At 37.1% G+C, this 19,042-nt stretch overlaps 2 protein-coding genes across 2 annotated transcripts; both read left to right on the top strand.

Moving 5' to 3' along the window:
- The first annotated feature begins 8,238 nt into the window (after positions 1–8,238).
- LOC133817396 (transcription factor GTE4) lies at positions 8,239–12,200 on the top strand. Its single transcript, XM_062249905.1, has 5 exons — positions 8,239–10,574; positions 10,667–10,712; positions 10,805–10,915; positions 10,993–11,067; positions 11,781–12,200. Exons 1-4 carry the CDS (start codon positions 8,682–8,684, stop codon positions 11,049–11,051), a joined length of 2,109 nt encoding a protein of 702 aa, XP_062105889.1. The 5' UTR covers positions 8,239–8,681; the 3' UTR covers positions 11,052–11,067; positions 11,781–12,200.
- Positions 12,201–12,324: 124 nt separating this feature from the next.
- On the top strand, positions 12,325–17,877 carry LOC133817397 (uncharacterized). The gene is made up of 7 exons (XM_062249906.1): positions 12,325–12,852; positions 13,596–13,837; positions 13,918–14,014; positions 16,417–16,600; positions 16,705–16,786; positions 16,936–16,987; positions 17,334–17,877. The coding sequence occupies exons 1-7, from the start codon at positions 12,382–12,384 to the stop codon at positions 17,403–17,405; spliced, it is 1,200 nt and encodes a 399-aa protein (XP_062105890.1). The 5' UTR covers positions 12,325–12,381; the 3' UTR covers positions 17,406–17,877.
- Positions 17,878–19,042: the final 1,165 nt, after the last annotated feature.

The raw sequence follows: 19,042 nt of genomic DNA, 5'->3' as shown, positions 1-19,042 counted from the left end.
AGCCACAAGAACACATAATTTTTCCACTTCTTTCATAGGCAAAAAGGGGTTAAGTACCTTCATGGTATCGTTCATAAATTAAATCCTAGAAAATATTACACGGAATACTTTCTTACTTCAGACATTAAGGCCAACAACTTGGATTTTACGCATGCAAGCCCTTTTCATCAACCTTTACCGACCAAGGAAATGTATTCCCGAGCAGAAGAAATTGCTAACATGCCAACAGAAGAGAAAGATGTCAAGGAGTTGGTCAACTTGGAAAACCTTCAATTGGTGGGGGTTGTTACCAAACAATCAAAACATTATAGAAGGTAGTACTACTGAAGAAGCAAACACAACCGACCAGTCAAATGTTGATACCGAAGTAGTGATTGACCAGTTCTCTTCTGAACCCTCTCCCCAGTCACGCTGACTAGGTGATCTTATTATTAGGGAATGGGCTCCTTTAGATCCTCGTAGACATGCCTTTCCTACCAAACTCAAGAAAGGAAAAAACATTGAACTCCTTAAAGAAGACAGCTCATCGTCTAAAGATGAAGACAACATTCTTGATGAAATTCTGAACTCAGGTTTTTCTACCATAGTTTTTGTAGATAACTTGTTTGAGACTGATTGTGTGAAATCTGTAAAGTCATGTGGTCATAGTAAAATTTTTATTTACTTATATTTATCTCTCATTTCCACTGACCAGTTTTGCACATCACTTTTTTGCAGATCTAGACATGTTTAAGCAATTCAACACTTCCTCGGCCCAAAAGAGGAAACCTGGTGAAGGTAGTAGCTCAAACCCTCCGAGCAAGGTTGCAAAGACTGTACCGACCAGCCAGGGGAGATCATCTGACCAACCTATCGCTATCCCACGATTGACTCCTCCATCTATTCCTCCTTCTACTAGCTTAATAACTACCCGACCGGCTGACTTAAGTGAGCCCCTTCGCATTGCTGGTGAATATGGAAAGGAGTTATTAGACCACACTCTTCATCATGTAACAAAAACTCAAACCTTTGAGACTTTACCCCGACACAATGTTGAAGTTGTTGTGCAGAGAGGCCTTGCTCAAATTATGAGTGTAAGCATCCTATCAGAAACACTCACTTTCTTATTGATTGTTCTAATTCTGAATACTTTTCCGGTTATTTACTCCAGGGACTCATCACTGTTAGTCATGCTCAATGTCGATCAGTAGACTATAAGGAGCTGGTCAAGGTCTTGAATGATCAATTGGTGGAAGCCCAGGCAAAGATTGCAAGTCTGACTAAGTCTGAGAAAGATCTCTAAGAAAAGACTGAGCAGGCTGAGAAAACAATTGCTGACCAAGATAGATCGTTGAATGAGTTGGTTGATGAGAAAAACAAGCAAATACAGGTCAATAAGACACTGACCGACCAGCTAGAGAAGAAGACTCAAGAGAATGAAGAGCTGAAACAGGAAAAGGAAGCTGATCTGGCTCGTTATGAAGAAATCTGCTTCAACTGCTTCTATCAGATTTGGAAGTTAAACAAGCCTCTCAACCTTGAATTTCTCTCTGAAGAAGCAAAGGTCGAGGAGCTCGCTAAATGTGAAGCCAAGGCTACCGAGGAGGTAGCTCTCCCAGCTAGCACTGTGCCCGCCTCTCCTACTTTATCCTTCCGACCAGAGGAGGTTCTTGATGCTGAGGACGGTGTTGACCAACCAGGAAACAGTCTACCTGGCCATTGAGCATTTTTGGCCGACCAGAGAGCATGTTTGGCCGACCAGAGGCCATGCTCAAGTTGAATAGTGAAAACTTTGTTCCCAACCAGTAGTTTACTTTTTTTTTTCTTATACTCTTGTGAAGACAATTGCTGCTTAGCAACTTTGATATTTTTCTCGTACGGCCGAGCTGTTGGCATTTATACTTTACTTTTCTTTGCTAACTTGAAACATTCTAAGTCGTTTTAGACTTAAAACATTATAAGTTTTTGGTGAATAGTAAAGTCACTCTGATGTATGCCTTATATTTTCGCATGAGTACTTGGTTTTCTAACTTAGAAATTCTAAACATTTCATAAGTCCCTACTAAGTATACTTTCTCACACTCTTATTGCTCTAACATTTTATCAGCATAATGTTTATTGTCACACGAATATTTGCTTCTAACTTGAAATTCTGAAAAAATTCCAACTTACTTAAGCTTTGTCAAACAAGTTAGCTTAATGGCCTTTTTCTGACTTAAAAAATTTACAAGTCAGCCTAAAAAAAATATCTTAACTTGTGCTCTTATTGCCTGTGTTCAATTATATACCAGTATAGCCCATGTGCCCCCCAAGTGATCGTGGGTTGAAAGATCCTTGGTCACTTGCTACTTGACCGCATCTATTCCAGCAGTTAACTACTCGTGAAACACATAAAGTATATGGAAAATATTTGAGTAGTTGAACACTGCTTGAACATATCGAACAGTTGAACACTGTTTGAATAATTAACACACATGCATATTTTTAACAAGAATCGACCACGCTACGCGTAGTCTCTTTTATTACTCGTAAAAAGGATTAAACGTGTCTAATAACGAGTCTTAAACAATAAAAATTGTTCAAAAATAAATGACTGGTCAGCAAATAACCAACTAATAAACCAAACTTAAATAACAAGTTAAACAACTTGAAATTAAGCTACCACTGTGAAAGCGGTATTTAGTGCTTGCCTTTCCAGTGGTTCATGATCAGGTTCCATTCAGCCAATAAAGTTTATTGTAAGTGTCAAGAGGCAAAACTTTCTTGATCTGATAAAGTCTTTCCCAATTTGCTCCTAGCACTCCAGCTACTGGGTCTATGATGAACATCTTTCTCAGGACCAAATCACCGACCTGAAACTTTTGATCTTTCATGGTGGAATTGTAGCAAGATAAATTATATGCCAGTATACCTATGTGCTCCCAAGTGATCGATGGTTAATTACTCATGAAACACAAAGTATATGGAGAATTTCTAAGCAGTTGAACACTTCCCAATTACTATCAGTTTGTCCGACCAGGTGAATACCAGCCAGTTGAATACTGCCCAGTTTTTACTGACCAGTTAACAACTTTTCAAATTCACTGACCAGTTGAACACTACCCAGTTTACCGACTATTTGAACACTGCTTGATATACCGATCATTTGAACACTGCTCGATTTGACTTTTCAGAGGGCTTACTACACGAGAACTGCTCTCTCCCAATACGCTGCTGGCCAGGATGTAGTGACGGCTTCTCGACACGGCCCGGGTAGTCCTCCTTGTTGGTCGTTTCCATCTTTCTCCTTTGAGCGATCGGTGTGATGACTATCAGCCTCATCCCGACCATATCCGTCTTTAAACTGTGAAGGTTTCTTATCTCGAGGAGTCTTGGTCTGATTATGCATGGGTGAAGTCTTCTTACTGCCTAACCGGTGACTCCCTAATCTAGAAGTCTCTGACCGATGGCTTCTGGAAGGAGTTCTAAAATTCTCCCTTTGCATCGATGCAGCCCCAAAGCGGACCCCATCATCTGCCCGACCTGTGGGATTACTTTTACTTCTATCTGGCCCCTGAGAATCGGCTCTGCCAGCAGGGGACTTCTGACTAGCGTTATTATTTCTTACTCCCTGGGCGGCTTCTCGTGCCGCAGCTTGGGCATTGGCATGGGCCAATTGAGTATTTGCTTCTAGAGCAAGTGCTGCCTCGCGATGTCACCAGTCGGCCTTCTCCTGCCGTCGCCTGATCTCTTCGCTTCTAGCATCCATTTCCCATCTTTGCTGCTTGAATGCAGCTTTCTGCCTGGCCATCTCCTCAGCAAAAGACTCATGCCAAGCGTTGAATTGCATCATTTCTTCCTGGAAAGCCCCCATGGCCTTCTACAGTTGTTCAACTTCTGGAGTTGTCTCCTCGAGAAAGACCCTGGGCTTAGTCTCAGGGTTCTGAGGTCCAAGACCTTCTGATCTAACATGCTCTTTTGATGTAATGGGCTTCCTGGGTGCCATATTGGTAGGATAGTAGTGTATTTCTTCTATTCAGGCTCTTAATGAAAGCACCAAAAATGTTGACCACGATTTTGTCCAACTGCGAGTAAACACAAAAACGACAATAAACCTTGAATAGAAAACAAATAACACAAGTAATTCTATAGTGGTTCAGTCCCAATTTGTTGGTAATAGCCTAATCCACTTAGAGTTGTGATATATGTATCCTACACTTAAGATCAGATGAAGCTGAGCCAACTGAGTTTCTTAAGTGTAAGTAGAAAAATACAGTGTTTCCCTCTCTTGAGAATACAAGCTTTCTCTCTCTAAGCTCTCTCAGAAAATGCCCCAAGAATGCCCCAAGTAACAGTCCCAAAGTCTCAAAATTAGAGAGTCTCCAAGTCTCAAAAAGATTAGATCCTCTCAATGATGCCATGAGCTCTTTATTTATAGGCTCATGGATCGTACATGAAAAATATCCCGTTTTGACGGGGTCCTTGGTTGTTTCAACCAACTTTAATTAATAAATAATAAACAAATGAAAATTACAACCATATAGTTATTACTTCGGGATATTTGAGAGATTTGCGCGGTAGTTACGAGTAATTCGGGTTGAAGTTGTTACTGAGATTCTGTAAAGAAGTCACTAAGCAGTTAACTCCTGAGATTCTGACACATCCGGTCGGCTACACTCCTCAATCTAACATAGCTGGTTAGATGAAAGCCATTCCTGAGATGTCTGGTTGGCTATATCTCGTTGTTGAAGTAACTGGTCTGCCAAAACACATTACTGGTTGGATGAACTACGTGACCGGTCGGACAATCCGTGCATCTGGTCGGGTGAGACTTCTCCCTTACCAGACAAAAATATTCTTCGATGTAGCTGGTCAGACAAAACACCTCCTGAAGTAACCGGTCGACCAAAGCACACCACTGGTCAGGCATTGCACATCACTGGTCGGCCATGGCATATCACTGGTCGGGCATGGCACATCACTGGTTAGGCATGACACATCACTTTTGACCAGCTAAATTGATTTCCTGAGTAGTAATATCACAACTCCCCAGGTCAACTCTCAACCTTTGCACTTCTTTAGTCAACACATTTAATGACTACTAATGTGTCATTTACTAACCATGCATTGCCACTTGTCTCATCCAATTGCCATGTCATCGAACAAAATTTTGGGGATAACAATCACCTATGGCTTTTTATGCTAGAGCTCAACATTTATGTCGAGTGCTGGAACATGTGGTGGGGATTGACCCCATAGGTTTTATGTATTAGCATTCGACATTGATGTAAAATTTTGACCATTTTTTTGTGTAGGAAGTGGAGATCCTAGCCTTTTGTTTTGATTATTCGATACTTTTTTAAATGCTATTGGATATCCTTTATGAACAACCATTAGAGAACACTTGTTTATGACATGTTGAGTGCTGAAAGAGGTCTATAATAATCCTAAAGCTTTGTCCCATGCGCACTCAACATATGTGATAAATGTCGACCATAAGAAAATGCCCCTATGGCTAATAATACCCTAGTGTTGAACCCTCAAAGCACTTGACTTTGTAGTTGAGTGCTTGGTAAGGTCCATGGAAGACCTTATCTTCCATCATTCAGAGTATGGGTAGAATATATGTTCAGATTAACTATGTTGTAGCGATCAACATTGGATGCAGGTTGTTTTACACGTGGCTACCATACACTTATGACTGGATTATTTTTATTCGATTTAGATTTTTTTCCTTCATTTCAAGGAAGATTTCAATTAATGTGGTGACACTTGTCCTTCTTAAGCTATAAGTTTCTTGGAGGTCCAAGATGGAACATTGAAACTATATCATGTTTCTTCCAAGAACTACCTTGGTGACATCCTAACCAAAGACTTGTTTTCTAACAAATTCAAAGACTCAACATCCAGGATGTGTGTAAAATATTTATACACTTCATCTTGAGACCGAGTATTAAGTGTCATTAAAGTTAGGTAAATTAGTTATACTCACTTTAATTTGTTATTAGTCATACAACTTGTATCTTACCCTTCCATTTGATCTAATCATTTTGTACACAAATTCATTTCCTCTTGAATAAAACACAAAGTTTCATTTCACTAATATAAAACGAGGATAGAAGCTTGGGAACATTGAGTAGCACATTTCATCGTTTTCAGGATTCGACTGATTCATTTTCACCAACTTAGTGGATGGTTTGTTAAAGTTTGGAGGAAAGAGCTTCACGAAGAAGGGACAACAATTACCATGCTAGATTGAGTCATCCAAGTTGCTCTAAAATGGGTGTGGTAATTTCAGAGGGAGATGGGGAATATATATATATAAACTAATAAAGAATATATATAAAAATTGTGGGGAAAGTTGCGGCAAAAATTAGTAAATAGTCTAAAAAGTTGCACTTAAGTCACTAAGTAATTTTTTTACGGTAAAAATCAGTAAATAGTCTAAAATATTGCACTTAAGTTACTAAGTAATTTTTTTAGCAGCAAAAATTAGTAAGTAGCCTCACATGTTGCACTTAAATCACTAAATAAATTTTTGGTTGCAAAAACCATATTTTATGCTAATTTTGTCTTAATTTTAATTAATTAATAAGGACCTGAAAATATATATTTCTAATATTGAAACAGTAATTGAAATCCGTTTAAAAAATTAAAAATAAGTTAAATGTTTTAGTATGAAAAATTATTTAATTTTAAATAAATTAAGTTCTAATTAAGTTGTATAATTTTCAAAAACTTAATTTAAGTATAATTAAATATTTTTTCATACTAAAACGTTTAAATTATTTTTTTATTTTTAAAACAATTTTTCAAATAATTTTATTCAAAGTTATAAATGTATTTTTTTAGATTTTTATTAATTAATTAAATTTAAGATAAAAATTGTATCAAATATAACTTTTGAAAAAAAAAAAAGAAGCTTAGTGGCTTAAATATAACATATCAAACTACTTACTAACTTTTGATGCAAAAAAACTACTTAGTGACTTAAGTGCAACACTTTAGACTACTTACTTATTTTTTGTCGCAAAAAAAATTACTTGTGCAATTTTTTAGACTACTTATTGATTTTTACCATAAATTTTTCTAAATTATATTGTATATGGTTCATGTAGTGTGAACTAGTTTTATTTATTTTTTAAAATTATGTTTTGGATATAGGAATATAAGAATTAATTCTTATGAAAAATGCTTAAGGGAGTGAGTGATTTACTTTGTACAAAAATACTAAATAAGTTATTTTTCTCATTTTTTTTACCAAAGTTAAGGATGTGATTGGTATCTAATTTGGATACAACTTTATGATTTTAGATTTTTAAAATTTGCGAGACCCATTAAAATATATGATTGATAGACTGTATTTGAAAATTAAATCTAAATCAGAATTCAAATTTTATGAATGAAAGTAGAAAATAATAAAATCATGTTTTTTCTATTTTCACATGTTTAATTTTTTAAAACTCAAAAACATTACAGACATCTAACCAATCACATTTTTCAGAAACATGTTTTTAGTCACTAAATTCAGATTTTCATATCAGAATCTCACTTTTCGAAAAATACAGTTTTCTAATTGCAAATCAATCATACCTTTTATGTAAATAATTCCAAAGGTCTTGTAAATATGAAAAAATTCTAAAATAAAATTTTACTTTAGAGGAAAAAAAAAGTAACAGTGCAAAATTGATAAAAAAGAAAAACATAAAAAATAAAAGAAGTGCGGAGTGTGGAACTAATACGTGGGCCTAAAAAGCTGGACCGGACATAAACCCAATCCACTTATGGATTTCAGCCTAAAAAGCTTGGATTGGATCATCACAGTATCCGATTCGAGTGCCTTCATGTTGAAAGTTGAAACCAATAAAGCCCTCTTTGAATCTGCAACAATTAGCTTTGCTCAGCACCAACCGACTTAGCGGCGCGTACCCAAACTCAACCGGAGACTTATTCACCCCACGCCACCGATTAAGCGATTACACTTCACGCGCTAGTGAAGCGATTGGTAATTTTTTTCAAACATTTACAAACTCAACTCCCCGCCATAAAGTCTTCTCCCAAGTCCACTCGCACGTCCCCTTACGAACCGTTTAAACCTCATTCTCATTTGTCCGTGTGATTTACGCGCTAAGGCATCATGTGGGTCAATCCCTCCGCACAAGGGGCTATGATACTTACCGGGCACGACTCTTTTTGGTGCACCCACACGCTTCGTCCACTCCGTTTGAGCCACACGAAGGCACAGCCGCCGTACACCTGTAAGATAAGGATAGAGAGAGAGAGAAACGCACTGACACTGTACGCCAGTTCTAGAGAGAGAAAAAACTTCCTTAGAGAGAGAGAGAGCGTGCAGATCTGATCGAGAAAGAAAAGAAACGAAGAAGGTGACCCAGCTCGAAACCCTAGCGGTCTTGTAAGCCCTAACTTTCTCTGTCTGTGATAATCGTAATATATATATTTTGATATATATATATCTGTGTCGTTTGTATTCTTTAGTTTTATCGGTGTTTTCGGGTTCGATCGAAGGAGGCTTCTGTAAACCCTAGGATTTCTTTGTGTTCGTGGTAGAAGCCAAATTAGGGGTTTTGTTTTTTTGGGGTTTTTTGTTTTGTTTTGTTTTAGGGGATAAGGACTAAAACCCTATACCGGACCGGTTTAAATCTCTGATAGTTTTTTGGGGGAAAGAAGAAAAATTGAAATTAGGGTTTCGGAGGGGTACATGTATGGCTTCAGGGCCTACAGTTGAAGGAGGCGATGGAGCTAGAGAGACGCAGAGGTATACAGAGAGCAAGGTGTATAGAAGAAAATCATTCAAGGGCCTTAAGAAGAACATTATCACTGGGATTAACAACACCGCCATCGCCAGCACCAACGACAATGATAACGCCAAGGCCAAGGGCGATACCAATACCACAACCACCGTGTTAGTCCCAGAACCAGAATCAGGTACTACCACCGCCACAGCCGACAATGTTATCAAGGATAACGACAACAACAATAAAAGCAACGACGGGAACGAGGACGGGAACAAAAACACCAATGATAACGATAACGAGGGCAAGAAAGACAACGAGGGCGAGACGGACAACGAGAGCAAGAAGGATAACGAGGGCAAGACCGACAACGAGTGCAATAACAACGAGAATTCGACTCAACCACCGCCACAGGCTTTGGAGTTGGAAGATGGGAATTTGTCACAACACCTCCTTTCGAGATTAGATGCCGTCTCTGATGATTCGTCGAGCTTGAACCGACAACCTGTGGTTACAGACGTCATTCCAAACTCTAGGGATCCGCCTGGAGGGAATGGCCCGGTTAAGGAAGGTTTGGAGAGCCGTGTTACAGTCAGTTTGGCATCACAGTCGAAACAGGGGGCAGATGAGATTCGGAGAAAGCTTGAGAGCGAGCTCGAAACGGTACGGAATTGGGTGAAAAAGATAGAACAGAAACAAGGGCAGATTAGTGGATATACTCATTTGCATGTGTCGGCAAATGAACGTGTCAGCAATGGTGGAGCAAAACGGTCTCATTCGGAGGTGGCTTCTGTTGGTGTTACTCGCGAGGCTATTCGACCTTTGCACCAGTTGAATATATCAGTGTTGGAGAATAATCAAGGCGTGAATGATATTGTGGAAAAAGAGAAGAGGACGCCCAAGGCGAATCAGTTTTATCGCAATTCTGAATTCTTACTAGCTAAGGATAAATTTCCGCCAGCAGAGAGTAACAAAAAGTCAAAATTGAATGGGAAGAAGCAAGGTGGAGATTTGGGAAATGGGTTTGGGATGGGAACTAAATTTTTCAAAAGCTGCACCTCATTGCTTGATAAATTGATGAAGCACAAGCATGGTTGGGTGTTTAATGAACCTGTTGATGTAGCGGGTCTTGGTTTGCACGACTACCATACCATTATCAAGCAACCAATGGACTTGGGTACTATTAAATCGAGGTTGAGCAAGAACTGGTACAAGTCACCAAAAGAATTTGCCGAGGACGTGAGACTTACATTTCGAAATGCTATGACTTATAATCCACCAGGCCAGGATGTTCATATCATGGCCGATCAGTTATCAAAGATTTTTGAGGAGAGGTGGATGATAATAGAGTCCGATTACAATCGAGAGATGAGGTTTGGGTTCGATTATGGTGTGGGCCTTCCGACACCTACACCTAGAAAGGTTCCACCTTCATTACCTTCTCCTCTTGATATGAGAAGGATTTTAGATAGGTCAGAATCAATGACACACTATGGTGATCCCAGACCAAAGCCTATGAGTATCACTCCAACTGCTAGGACACCTGCTTTAAAGAAGCCCAAGGCAAAAGATCCCCACAAAAGGGATATGACTTATGATGAAAAGCAGAAATTAAGCACAAATCTTCAAAGCCTACCTTCAGAAAAGCTAGATGCCATTGTACAGATTATTAAGAAGAGGAATTCATCACTTTTCCAAGATGATGATGAAATTGAAGTGGACATTGATAGCGTTGATGCTGAGACACTCTGGGAGCTTGATAGGTTTGTGACTAACTACAAGAAGAGTTTGAGCAAAAATAAGCGGAAAGCTGAGCTTGCCAGCCAAGCTAGAGCAGAAGCTATGCAGAATGTCCAGCTGAAGGTAAAGTCTTTAACTATACTTTCCTAAAGTCGCTCCCTTTTCTGGTAGTTGTGTCTTGGTTAATTTATTATTTTTCTGTTTTCTTTTTGCAGTCCCAGGTTCAAATTGTGGCAGAGGTGCCAAAAGAAAACAAGACAGGTTAAGTTTTAGAGCTGAGTCGTATGTGACATTTAAATGATAGATTGTATTTTTACAAATTGATGAACTGTGATTTCTTATTATGTAAACAGATGAAAACATTGTTTCCTCTTCACCACCAGCTCAAGGGGATAATCAGGGGGATAATAGGAGTAGATCAAGTAGTTCTAGCAGCTCTAGCAGTTCTGGATCGTCCTCTAGTGGTACGGTGATGCCATATGCATTTGTTGGATTTTATGTGTTTTATTTTTCTAACGTATACATGCATTTATTCTTGCAGATTCTGATAGCGAAAGTTCATCTGCATCTGGATCAGATGCAGGGTCACCAAGAACTTGATTTGTTTGGTAATTAGGTAAAATCTTATATACCGAGTTAATGTCTCTTTTGCAAAACTTCGCCAGCGTTGTTGGTTATTAAATTTTACATAGTTTCATAGATGATGCTGACTCTCTCTCCATTGCCTTGAAAACTGAGTGACATTTTCTTTTATAGCTGACACCCAAAACTTATTTGATTTAATGCGACACACTGATTACTATTAGCATGCGATGATTTTTCTATGACAAATAACTAGTCTTTGGAAGTTTTGTATACGAATGCCTTTTTTGCGTGGTGATTGAGCGGAGGAGATAAAACAACTAAAATAAGGATAGTAGTAAGAATCTCAATTTTAGACAATCGCAGTGGTTTTTTGTACATAACAAAGTTCTCCCTGATACTTCAATTTGCACATGGATAAATCAAAATATGGTTAAAATTACAGCGAAAATGACGAATATATATCTTTTATTTAACACACATCCAATATAAAGTTTATGGTTGAAATGAATCTAATTATATTGTGATCTTGATTGAATTTTTAACATGATGAGGTGAGAGGATGTTGTAATTTTCAAAAACACTTGTAATTTAACTGAATGGTTAAATGTTTTACCCATGTTCTTTGGTTACACTGCTCAGGTTACAGCTTATGGTTACAGCTCTAAATGTAATCACTTTTTTAAGAAACTTGTTTCAGGGAGCAAAAACAAATCGCTAATAATGATTTTGTGATTAAAATGGCAGATTAAGATAAGATATTGGAGGTAGATGATGATTTGCATTGTGGAGTTAGTAAGGGGTTAGAGAGACTTGGTTTTGAATCTGCAATTGGCGAATTGTCAAAACCGGAAAGCTCTGTGCCCCGCCGGAAAGTGTAGATGTGTTTCGTCTGTTTCTGGCAGTTGGCTTTGAAGGGTCTGGGCCGAGGAAAAGTAGAGTAGTGCTCTCCAATGTCGTCAACTTGTGGCTCCATTTCTTTTGTCACAGATTTGTATAATATTTGGTAGAAAGAATGTTGTGATAATTAGATATAGTTTGCATAGCACGTGTACATTGCTAACTACGTCAATTGTCTTGTTATTGTGGCAGATTCAGGATTCTTTGGTGTTGTTTAGGAGATAAGTCTGTAATTCAAGTTAAATTAAGTCATAATTTTTTTTTGCATGTTGTTTTACTGGTTCATCTCGGTAATCTTTTTTATATATAAATATTGAAAGTTAAAAAAAATAACAATAAAAGAGCCAAATAAAATTTATAATCTATGTCTACAATTGACTGATATTTATAGACCAAGGGATAAATAAAAAAAAAAACCACCAAGACCAACTAAGGAGAGTGATTATTGATGTGGGAGGGTCATCCGACCGGAGAGAAGATGCACTGCGTCAAACTCAGACTCATGCTTTTGCCATCGCTACAATGGTCTTTGATCTCACCTCGGCCTCGTTCAAACCTCAAAACCAAAGTCAAGTGCTTTTCGTCTTATTCTTCTTCGTTGCAGTACACACCATGGTCTGGTCTTCAAACCTGGAGAGATAGCGCGGTGAATGAAGATCGTAGTTGGGGACCCAATGGTCCCCAACCATTGCCCTTGCAGTCACAGCCCTCCACACCTGATGCTTCGGGCGACTGTCAAATAGCGGTGTCATCAGCTTCGTCACTTGCGGAGCTTGGTGCTCTGGTTCTCTCAACCAGTGATCCTCTCACAAAGTCCAGGCTTTCTCATCTCGCTTACACCAGGTGGCGCCTTGAGAATCTCCCTATTGGGGTGGCCCAACCGCCGTCTCGGCCAGCTCGCCCCCCCAAACCCGAGTTGGTTCGTCTTCTCTTTTCTTTATTTTCTTTCGACCGAAGTTCTTGACAGATTTAAGATTATGGGTTTGTATCTTGCAGCAAAAAGTAAACACAATTTTTAATGGGGAACGCAATTATCATTGGTTTTATTGCTCGAGTATTTTTCTTGAATTTGGTTTATGGGTATCTGTTAAATCACCATTAAATTTCAAAGCAGCGCATTTCAGGTATCAGCTGAGCTGATTTTCTTGATTTCATTTTTGTTCTTTAGTTGCTACGATGATGATGCAGTAATGTCGGCATTTAGAAATTCTCTTTTTTTTGGGGGGGGGAGGGCGGTTGGCATTTAGAAAATTGATTGCTAATGCATTAAGAAATACTTATTCTACTTCAAATTCTTAGGCCATGTCAATTCTTCACTAGTTAAATTGAGAAGAATTATTCCTTCTCATGTTCTTCCACTCATTTTCCGTTACATTATCAGACTATCAGTAAATTATTTTATTGAGGAACACTTCTATGTGACTAGAGTTAAAAGGATTTGATATTTTAAAGAATGTTGCCTGTTGGATATATAAGCTCTTGTTTCTTTTTTAACTTTTACTTATTTAAATTGATCTTTTTGATGCTTTTAATGTGCTTCTCTTAACTTCTGATTTAAATTTGCAAGTTTATTAACTCGTTCGTTTTAGTATTGGTAGCTATTTTACATGGACTTCTGCCTTTCCTATCTGATAAATCTTTGTCTATTGTATTGAAATTCAGGTATCCCCAAAGGAAATTCCAGCTCCAAAAAACTCACTGTTGCCTCTCAATGCTTATATGCTGCATAATCTTGCTCATGTGGAGCTAAATGCAATCGATTTGGCTTGGGATACTGTTGTTCGGTTTTCACTATTCAGTGAGACTCTTGAGGAGGGGTTCTTTGCTGATTTCGCTCATGTTGCTGATGACGAGAGTCGCCATTTTGCTTGGTGTTCTCAGAGACTTGCTGAACTTGGTTACAAGTGAGGAGGGTAGTGAATTTGGGAGTAGATAACTATTTCCTGTTTCTTCAGCTGACGTGCCTTTTTTCTCTTGTAACAAGATATGGAGACATGCCTGCTCACAATTTGCTTTGGAGGGAGTGTGAGAAAACATCTGATAATGTTGCTGCACGTTTGGCAGCAATCCCACTAGTCCAGGTAATTCAACGGCCACATTTTTTCCTCTTTGTTGTTATCTTTTGATATTTGATACAGACTACCCTATTATATCCTATTTCTTTTCTATATTCAGCACTGGAGATTTTATTAAAGGATGAGGTTCTCAGTTTACACAGCACTTTCAATGTATATGAAGACTTGCGTTTCTCTTGTGTCAAACTAAGTCAGATATTGAGTTTAGGGAAACTAGCTTTGTTAATTCAGATCAGAAAATTGAGTACTTCGTTCTTTTATTTTGCCTCCCTCGTAGTCATATACTTAGTTATACATCATAGTCGCTCTTTTATGAGAAAATGAGTAATAGCTCTAGTTTCATTCATAGAGAGTAGCACTGCCTGCTACTGTTTTCCAGTTGAGGCTGGAGAGAAACCTCATAACAGAGTTTCAGCATGTCTGAAAATTGCTAAAAAAACTTATATGGAATTTTTGTTGGAAGACCGTGATGCATTTTCTAAATCTTTTAAGTAGGTTGCAAGAGATTCTAATTCTGGAGATGCCACTTTAGAAGAATAAAGTGTCCAAGTCAAATCTACTTGTGTCCCAGTACACTCCCAACCCAAGCACTCAATAGGAGCACTTAGTGTCACTAGCACCGAAGCTTTGGGTACTTGGATTTCTTCAAAGTAGCAAAATTCAAATATTTGAGCACCTACTTAATGGTCTTAAAGAATGCATCCCAAACCAAGACTTAATAGTTACTATGATGTCTTTAAGTAAGTGCTTAGATATTCGGAGCCTGGGACATCACTTCAAGGACATGAAAGTATCCAAAGCCAAATCAACTTGTTTTTTAGTGGTACTCTAAATAGGTCTTAGAGAATTCATTTTTGTAGCTACTAAAGCCAAATCTACATTGATATCAGTGACACTACGCGCTCTTGTCGAGCACTTGGATTTGGAGTGTACTGTGTAGACAAATGATAGGTGGGCCTAACTTCACATAAATGTGACAGTAAGAACACTTCTCAATTCGTCCACCTAGTTCACTCCAAAACCCCAAACAGGATGCCATTAGAACAGAAGTGGATTTTGACTTTAGGTACTTTATTTCTTCAAAGTGATATCTTTTGGATTTAAACCTCTAAACACCTACTTAAAAGTCGTAGAGGATGCATCCTCAAGATTTGAACGTTTGAGTTTTGTTTAAAGGTCTTAGAGAGTGTATCCTTGTAAACACCAAGCCAATTAACTTGGTATTTACGAGGATACATTCTCTAAGATCTTTAAGTAAGTGCTCGGATGATCACATATTGGAGATGCTACTTTGGGAAAAATAAATGGTTTGGTGTCTACAAGGATACATTATCTAAGATCTTTAAGTATGTGCTGAGATATTTAAATATTGGAGATGCTACTTTGGGAACAATAGAGTATCCAAATCCATTTTGATACTATTGGCTCTTTGTGCTCTTGTCGGAGTGTTTGGATTTAAAGTGTACTAGGTGGACAAATGACAGCAGGCTCACCATCACAAAAACATTTTTGTTGGCAGATCTCTTCCCAAGCAGTGGGTCTATCTGTTATTTGTCCACCTGCTGTACTCCAAAGCTTAAATGAAGTGTCACTAGAACACAAGTGGGTTTTCTTTTAGATACTTTGATTTTTCTAAACTGACATTTCCCAGTATTCAAACTTCTAAGCACTTAGTTCAAAGTCTTAGAAAAGGCATCTGATAATTACTTGTACATGTGACTTCACATGTCAAGCAGGTTACTCAGAAGTTCTGGCATTGCAAAAGAAAAATGCACAAAGTACAACCTCGTTGTATGTTTATATTTAGGCTGTGCATTAAAAGTCCTCATCATTTTAGTCTTTGACTAGTTATGAGAAAATTTTAACTGGGGAGATTTTTCATCTTCTTTTTCCCTTTTCCATTTTGATTGAAATACTAACAGATAGGATGGTGGGATTCATTGACATCACAAGGGATTCGATAGCTATGTGGAGAGTTATTACTGTCCTTAGTGTGAATTGACTATTGACTGATTCTGGGGAGAAGGCAATATTTATTATGCTGTAAATGTATGTTGCCAGCCCCGCCCTTGCTAAACTTTCATTTTTACAAGTGGAAGAGAGTTTTTTTTTTTTAGTATAATAGCTCAAGTCATTTAACATTTTGTAAATTTCTTCGTGCAATCTGCATATTCCAGACCTGTTTTTGGTCTAGTATCGGACAGTTTAGGAAAAGAATCATTTTCTAACAGAAGTTATAGTATGTGTCATATATTTTGAAGACACATTGATGTCCTCATAGTTCTTTATTTTAATACTTAAAACGTTTCATGAATTTCCTCATTTTTCAAATATCTGTTCTTTATAGTTTATATTTGACGAAGTGAAGTTAATACTTTTGTCTTTTTTTTCTTCTTCTGTTTGTGTAGGAGGCTAGAGGACTTGATGCTGGGCCTCGACTTGTGCAAAGATTGGTTGGTTTTGGAGACCTCAGAACGTCAAATATTGTCGCAAGAATTGCTGATGAAGAAGTCGCACACGTAGCTGTTGGTGTGGATTGGTTTATTGGTGTTTGCCAGAAATTGGGTCGGCCTCCATGCTTCACTTTTAAAGGTTTGGTATTTTAGTAGACTATCCATTTTCATATATATACTCAATAGTGCTCATTATTACTGTGGCATGAGAGAACATTATATTCCCTTTTCCTTGTATTACAGACTTGTTAAAAGAATATAATGTGGAGTTAAAGGGGCCCTTCAATTATTCAGCTCGAGATATAGCTGGCATTCCACGTGATTGGTAAGAAAACTGTATGGTTTCATGTGGATTTGTTCACTAAATCACTTGTGCAGTTTCCTCATGTTGTTGTGAAATTTAAAATTGAGTTTTATTTAAATTTCTTGGAAACCAGACACGTTATTATTGGATTTTCTACATCTTTTATTTAGGTACGATGTATCTGCTTCGAACAAACAAGATGAAAATAAGCAGCTTTCTGCAGTAAGTGATTCTAAACTTAGGTCTCGTTTGGTTGGGGTAATAGAATAATAGAAAGGAATGAAATTGAATCCATTTTCATTCTTTTATTCTATTTGATTGGAGTTTGAGACGTTGGAATGTTTTTCTAATGGAATGACTTTTTCACCAATTTTGGTGAATGACCATTTCTTGCAAAAATGAATAGAAAAGTCATTCCAATGTAAATATTTATATTTCCATTCTCATTCTTATTTTTCTGTTTTTATTATTTCCAACCAACCAAACATACTGAGGGACAACTTTCTTTCGCCTTTTCCATCCTTCCCCATTGGAGATGCGTTGTGTAAATATTCTTAATGTTACACAGGTTTATGAGAGGCTTGCTTCAATCATATCCATGGAGAGTCAGAATTCAAGTTTGAATACCCCTTCTGAATGATGATTCTCTTGAAAAGACATTGGACCCAAACTATTCCCAAAGTGGTATGCAACATATCGCTCGTATAAATTTTCTAAAAGTTGTCACAAGAGTCAGCTTCTGGTTTTACCTTAGGGAGTACTGGTTCTTAGCCTTTGAGTTGTTTATCTTTATCTTTTCTAACAGCTATTATTTTGGTTGGCTATGATAATCAACAGAAAATGCTTAGATAGGAAACTAAGTATACTAATTACATTGTGCAAGGGAGCCATTTGTTTTTCCCTTGTAGCTATTTTGTAAATTCTCTTCTTTTTTACACCTCATATATATTTATTTATTGAAGCTCAATTCTGTAATGAGTTATTAAAGAACATTAACTTAAATAATCATACCTTTGTAAGACAGGCAGCTTTGCAAATCAGGTGGTATTTGGGTAGAGACTTAATAATCAATTTTAAATGTTTGAACCTTCAGGTTCATACTCTTATTTTAATGGTTGTCAGGATAAGTTTGTTGTGCTACAAGGAAAGAAAACGACATTGATTATTATAGGCCACACGCATGAAGTAATGCCTTTTTTTCTTTCTCAGTATCTCTTTCTTGGTTATAATAAAGATACGTGTCCAATTTTAATTTTAATTTATTTGTAAACAACTTAAAATTTTACAATTATTTTCCATTCACATTGATTAGACCAACACTAACCTTATTGTTATAAAATACTAAATTTTTTACTTGAACGTCAAATAATAAGCAATCGATGGACCCTGTTTACCTTCATCAGCACTAAAATATATGGGCCCAAGTTATTAGTGAATTTCGTACAAAGCAAGAGTTCTTAAATTATACTTGGTTTATTACTTTCACATTTTAATTTATGCAATTCATGACGTCAAAATCACAGAAATTTCAAAAGTAGTGTTGTCGAGATTTTAAGTCGCATCCACCCACCCCATGCACAATGTGTGGATGAATTTAATACTTTAAAATTTGACCAATTCAGTAGTTAACACATGTAGTTTTTTTTTCTTTTGGAATGGTGAGCTAATATATTTATAGGAGAATTTTTTTATTGGGACTTTACTTTAAGTTTTACCGATAGGACTCTCAGTGTTTGCAACTCGTGAACAGTTTTCAGCGCGATTTTTTTTTATGATCGTGTATATTGTAGCTATTTAGAGCATTCTGCAAATTTTCAGAAAATTCTGAATAGTTTACAGTACCGAAAACTAGATTAAAACATGTTGTTGCACGCGTGATTAATTTTTTTTATGCGCGTGGAAAACAACATGTTTGAACATAGTTTTCGGTACTGTAAACTATTCAGAATTTTCTAAAAATTTGCAGAATACTCTAAATAGCTACAATATACAATGTCATAAAAAAAAGTCGCGCCGAAAACTTTTTACGGGTCAAGAAACATTGAGAGCCCTACCGGTAAGGCTTAAAGTGAAGCCCCTATAATTGTCCTATATTTATATATATATATATATATATATATATTTTGGAAAAAATAAAAATTTCATTGATTTGTTAGACGTACAAAGTTACTTATTAGTGAAAAAAAGCCTAACAATTAAATACATATTTCACAAAGAGATGATATAATAAAAGAGAAACTGTCATAAGTTTTTTTTTTTTTGTTTCCTTTTAAAACT

This window comes from Humulus lupulus, chromosome 2, assembly GCF_963169125.1.
Source record: "Humulus lupulus chromosome 2, drHumLupu1.1, whole genome shotgun sequence".
NCBI lineage: Eukaryota > Viridiplantae > Streptophyta > Magnoliopsida > Rosales > Cannabaceae > Humulus > Humulus lupulus.
The sequence above is the reverse complement of the archived record's forward strand: the minus strand, read 5'-3'. Positions and strand labels throughout refer to the sequence as shown.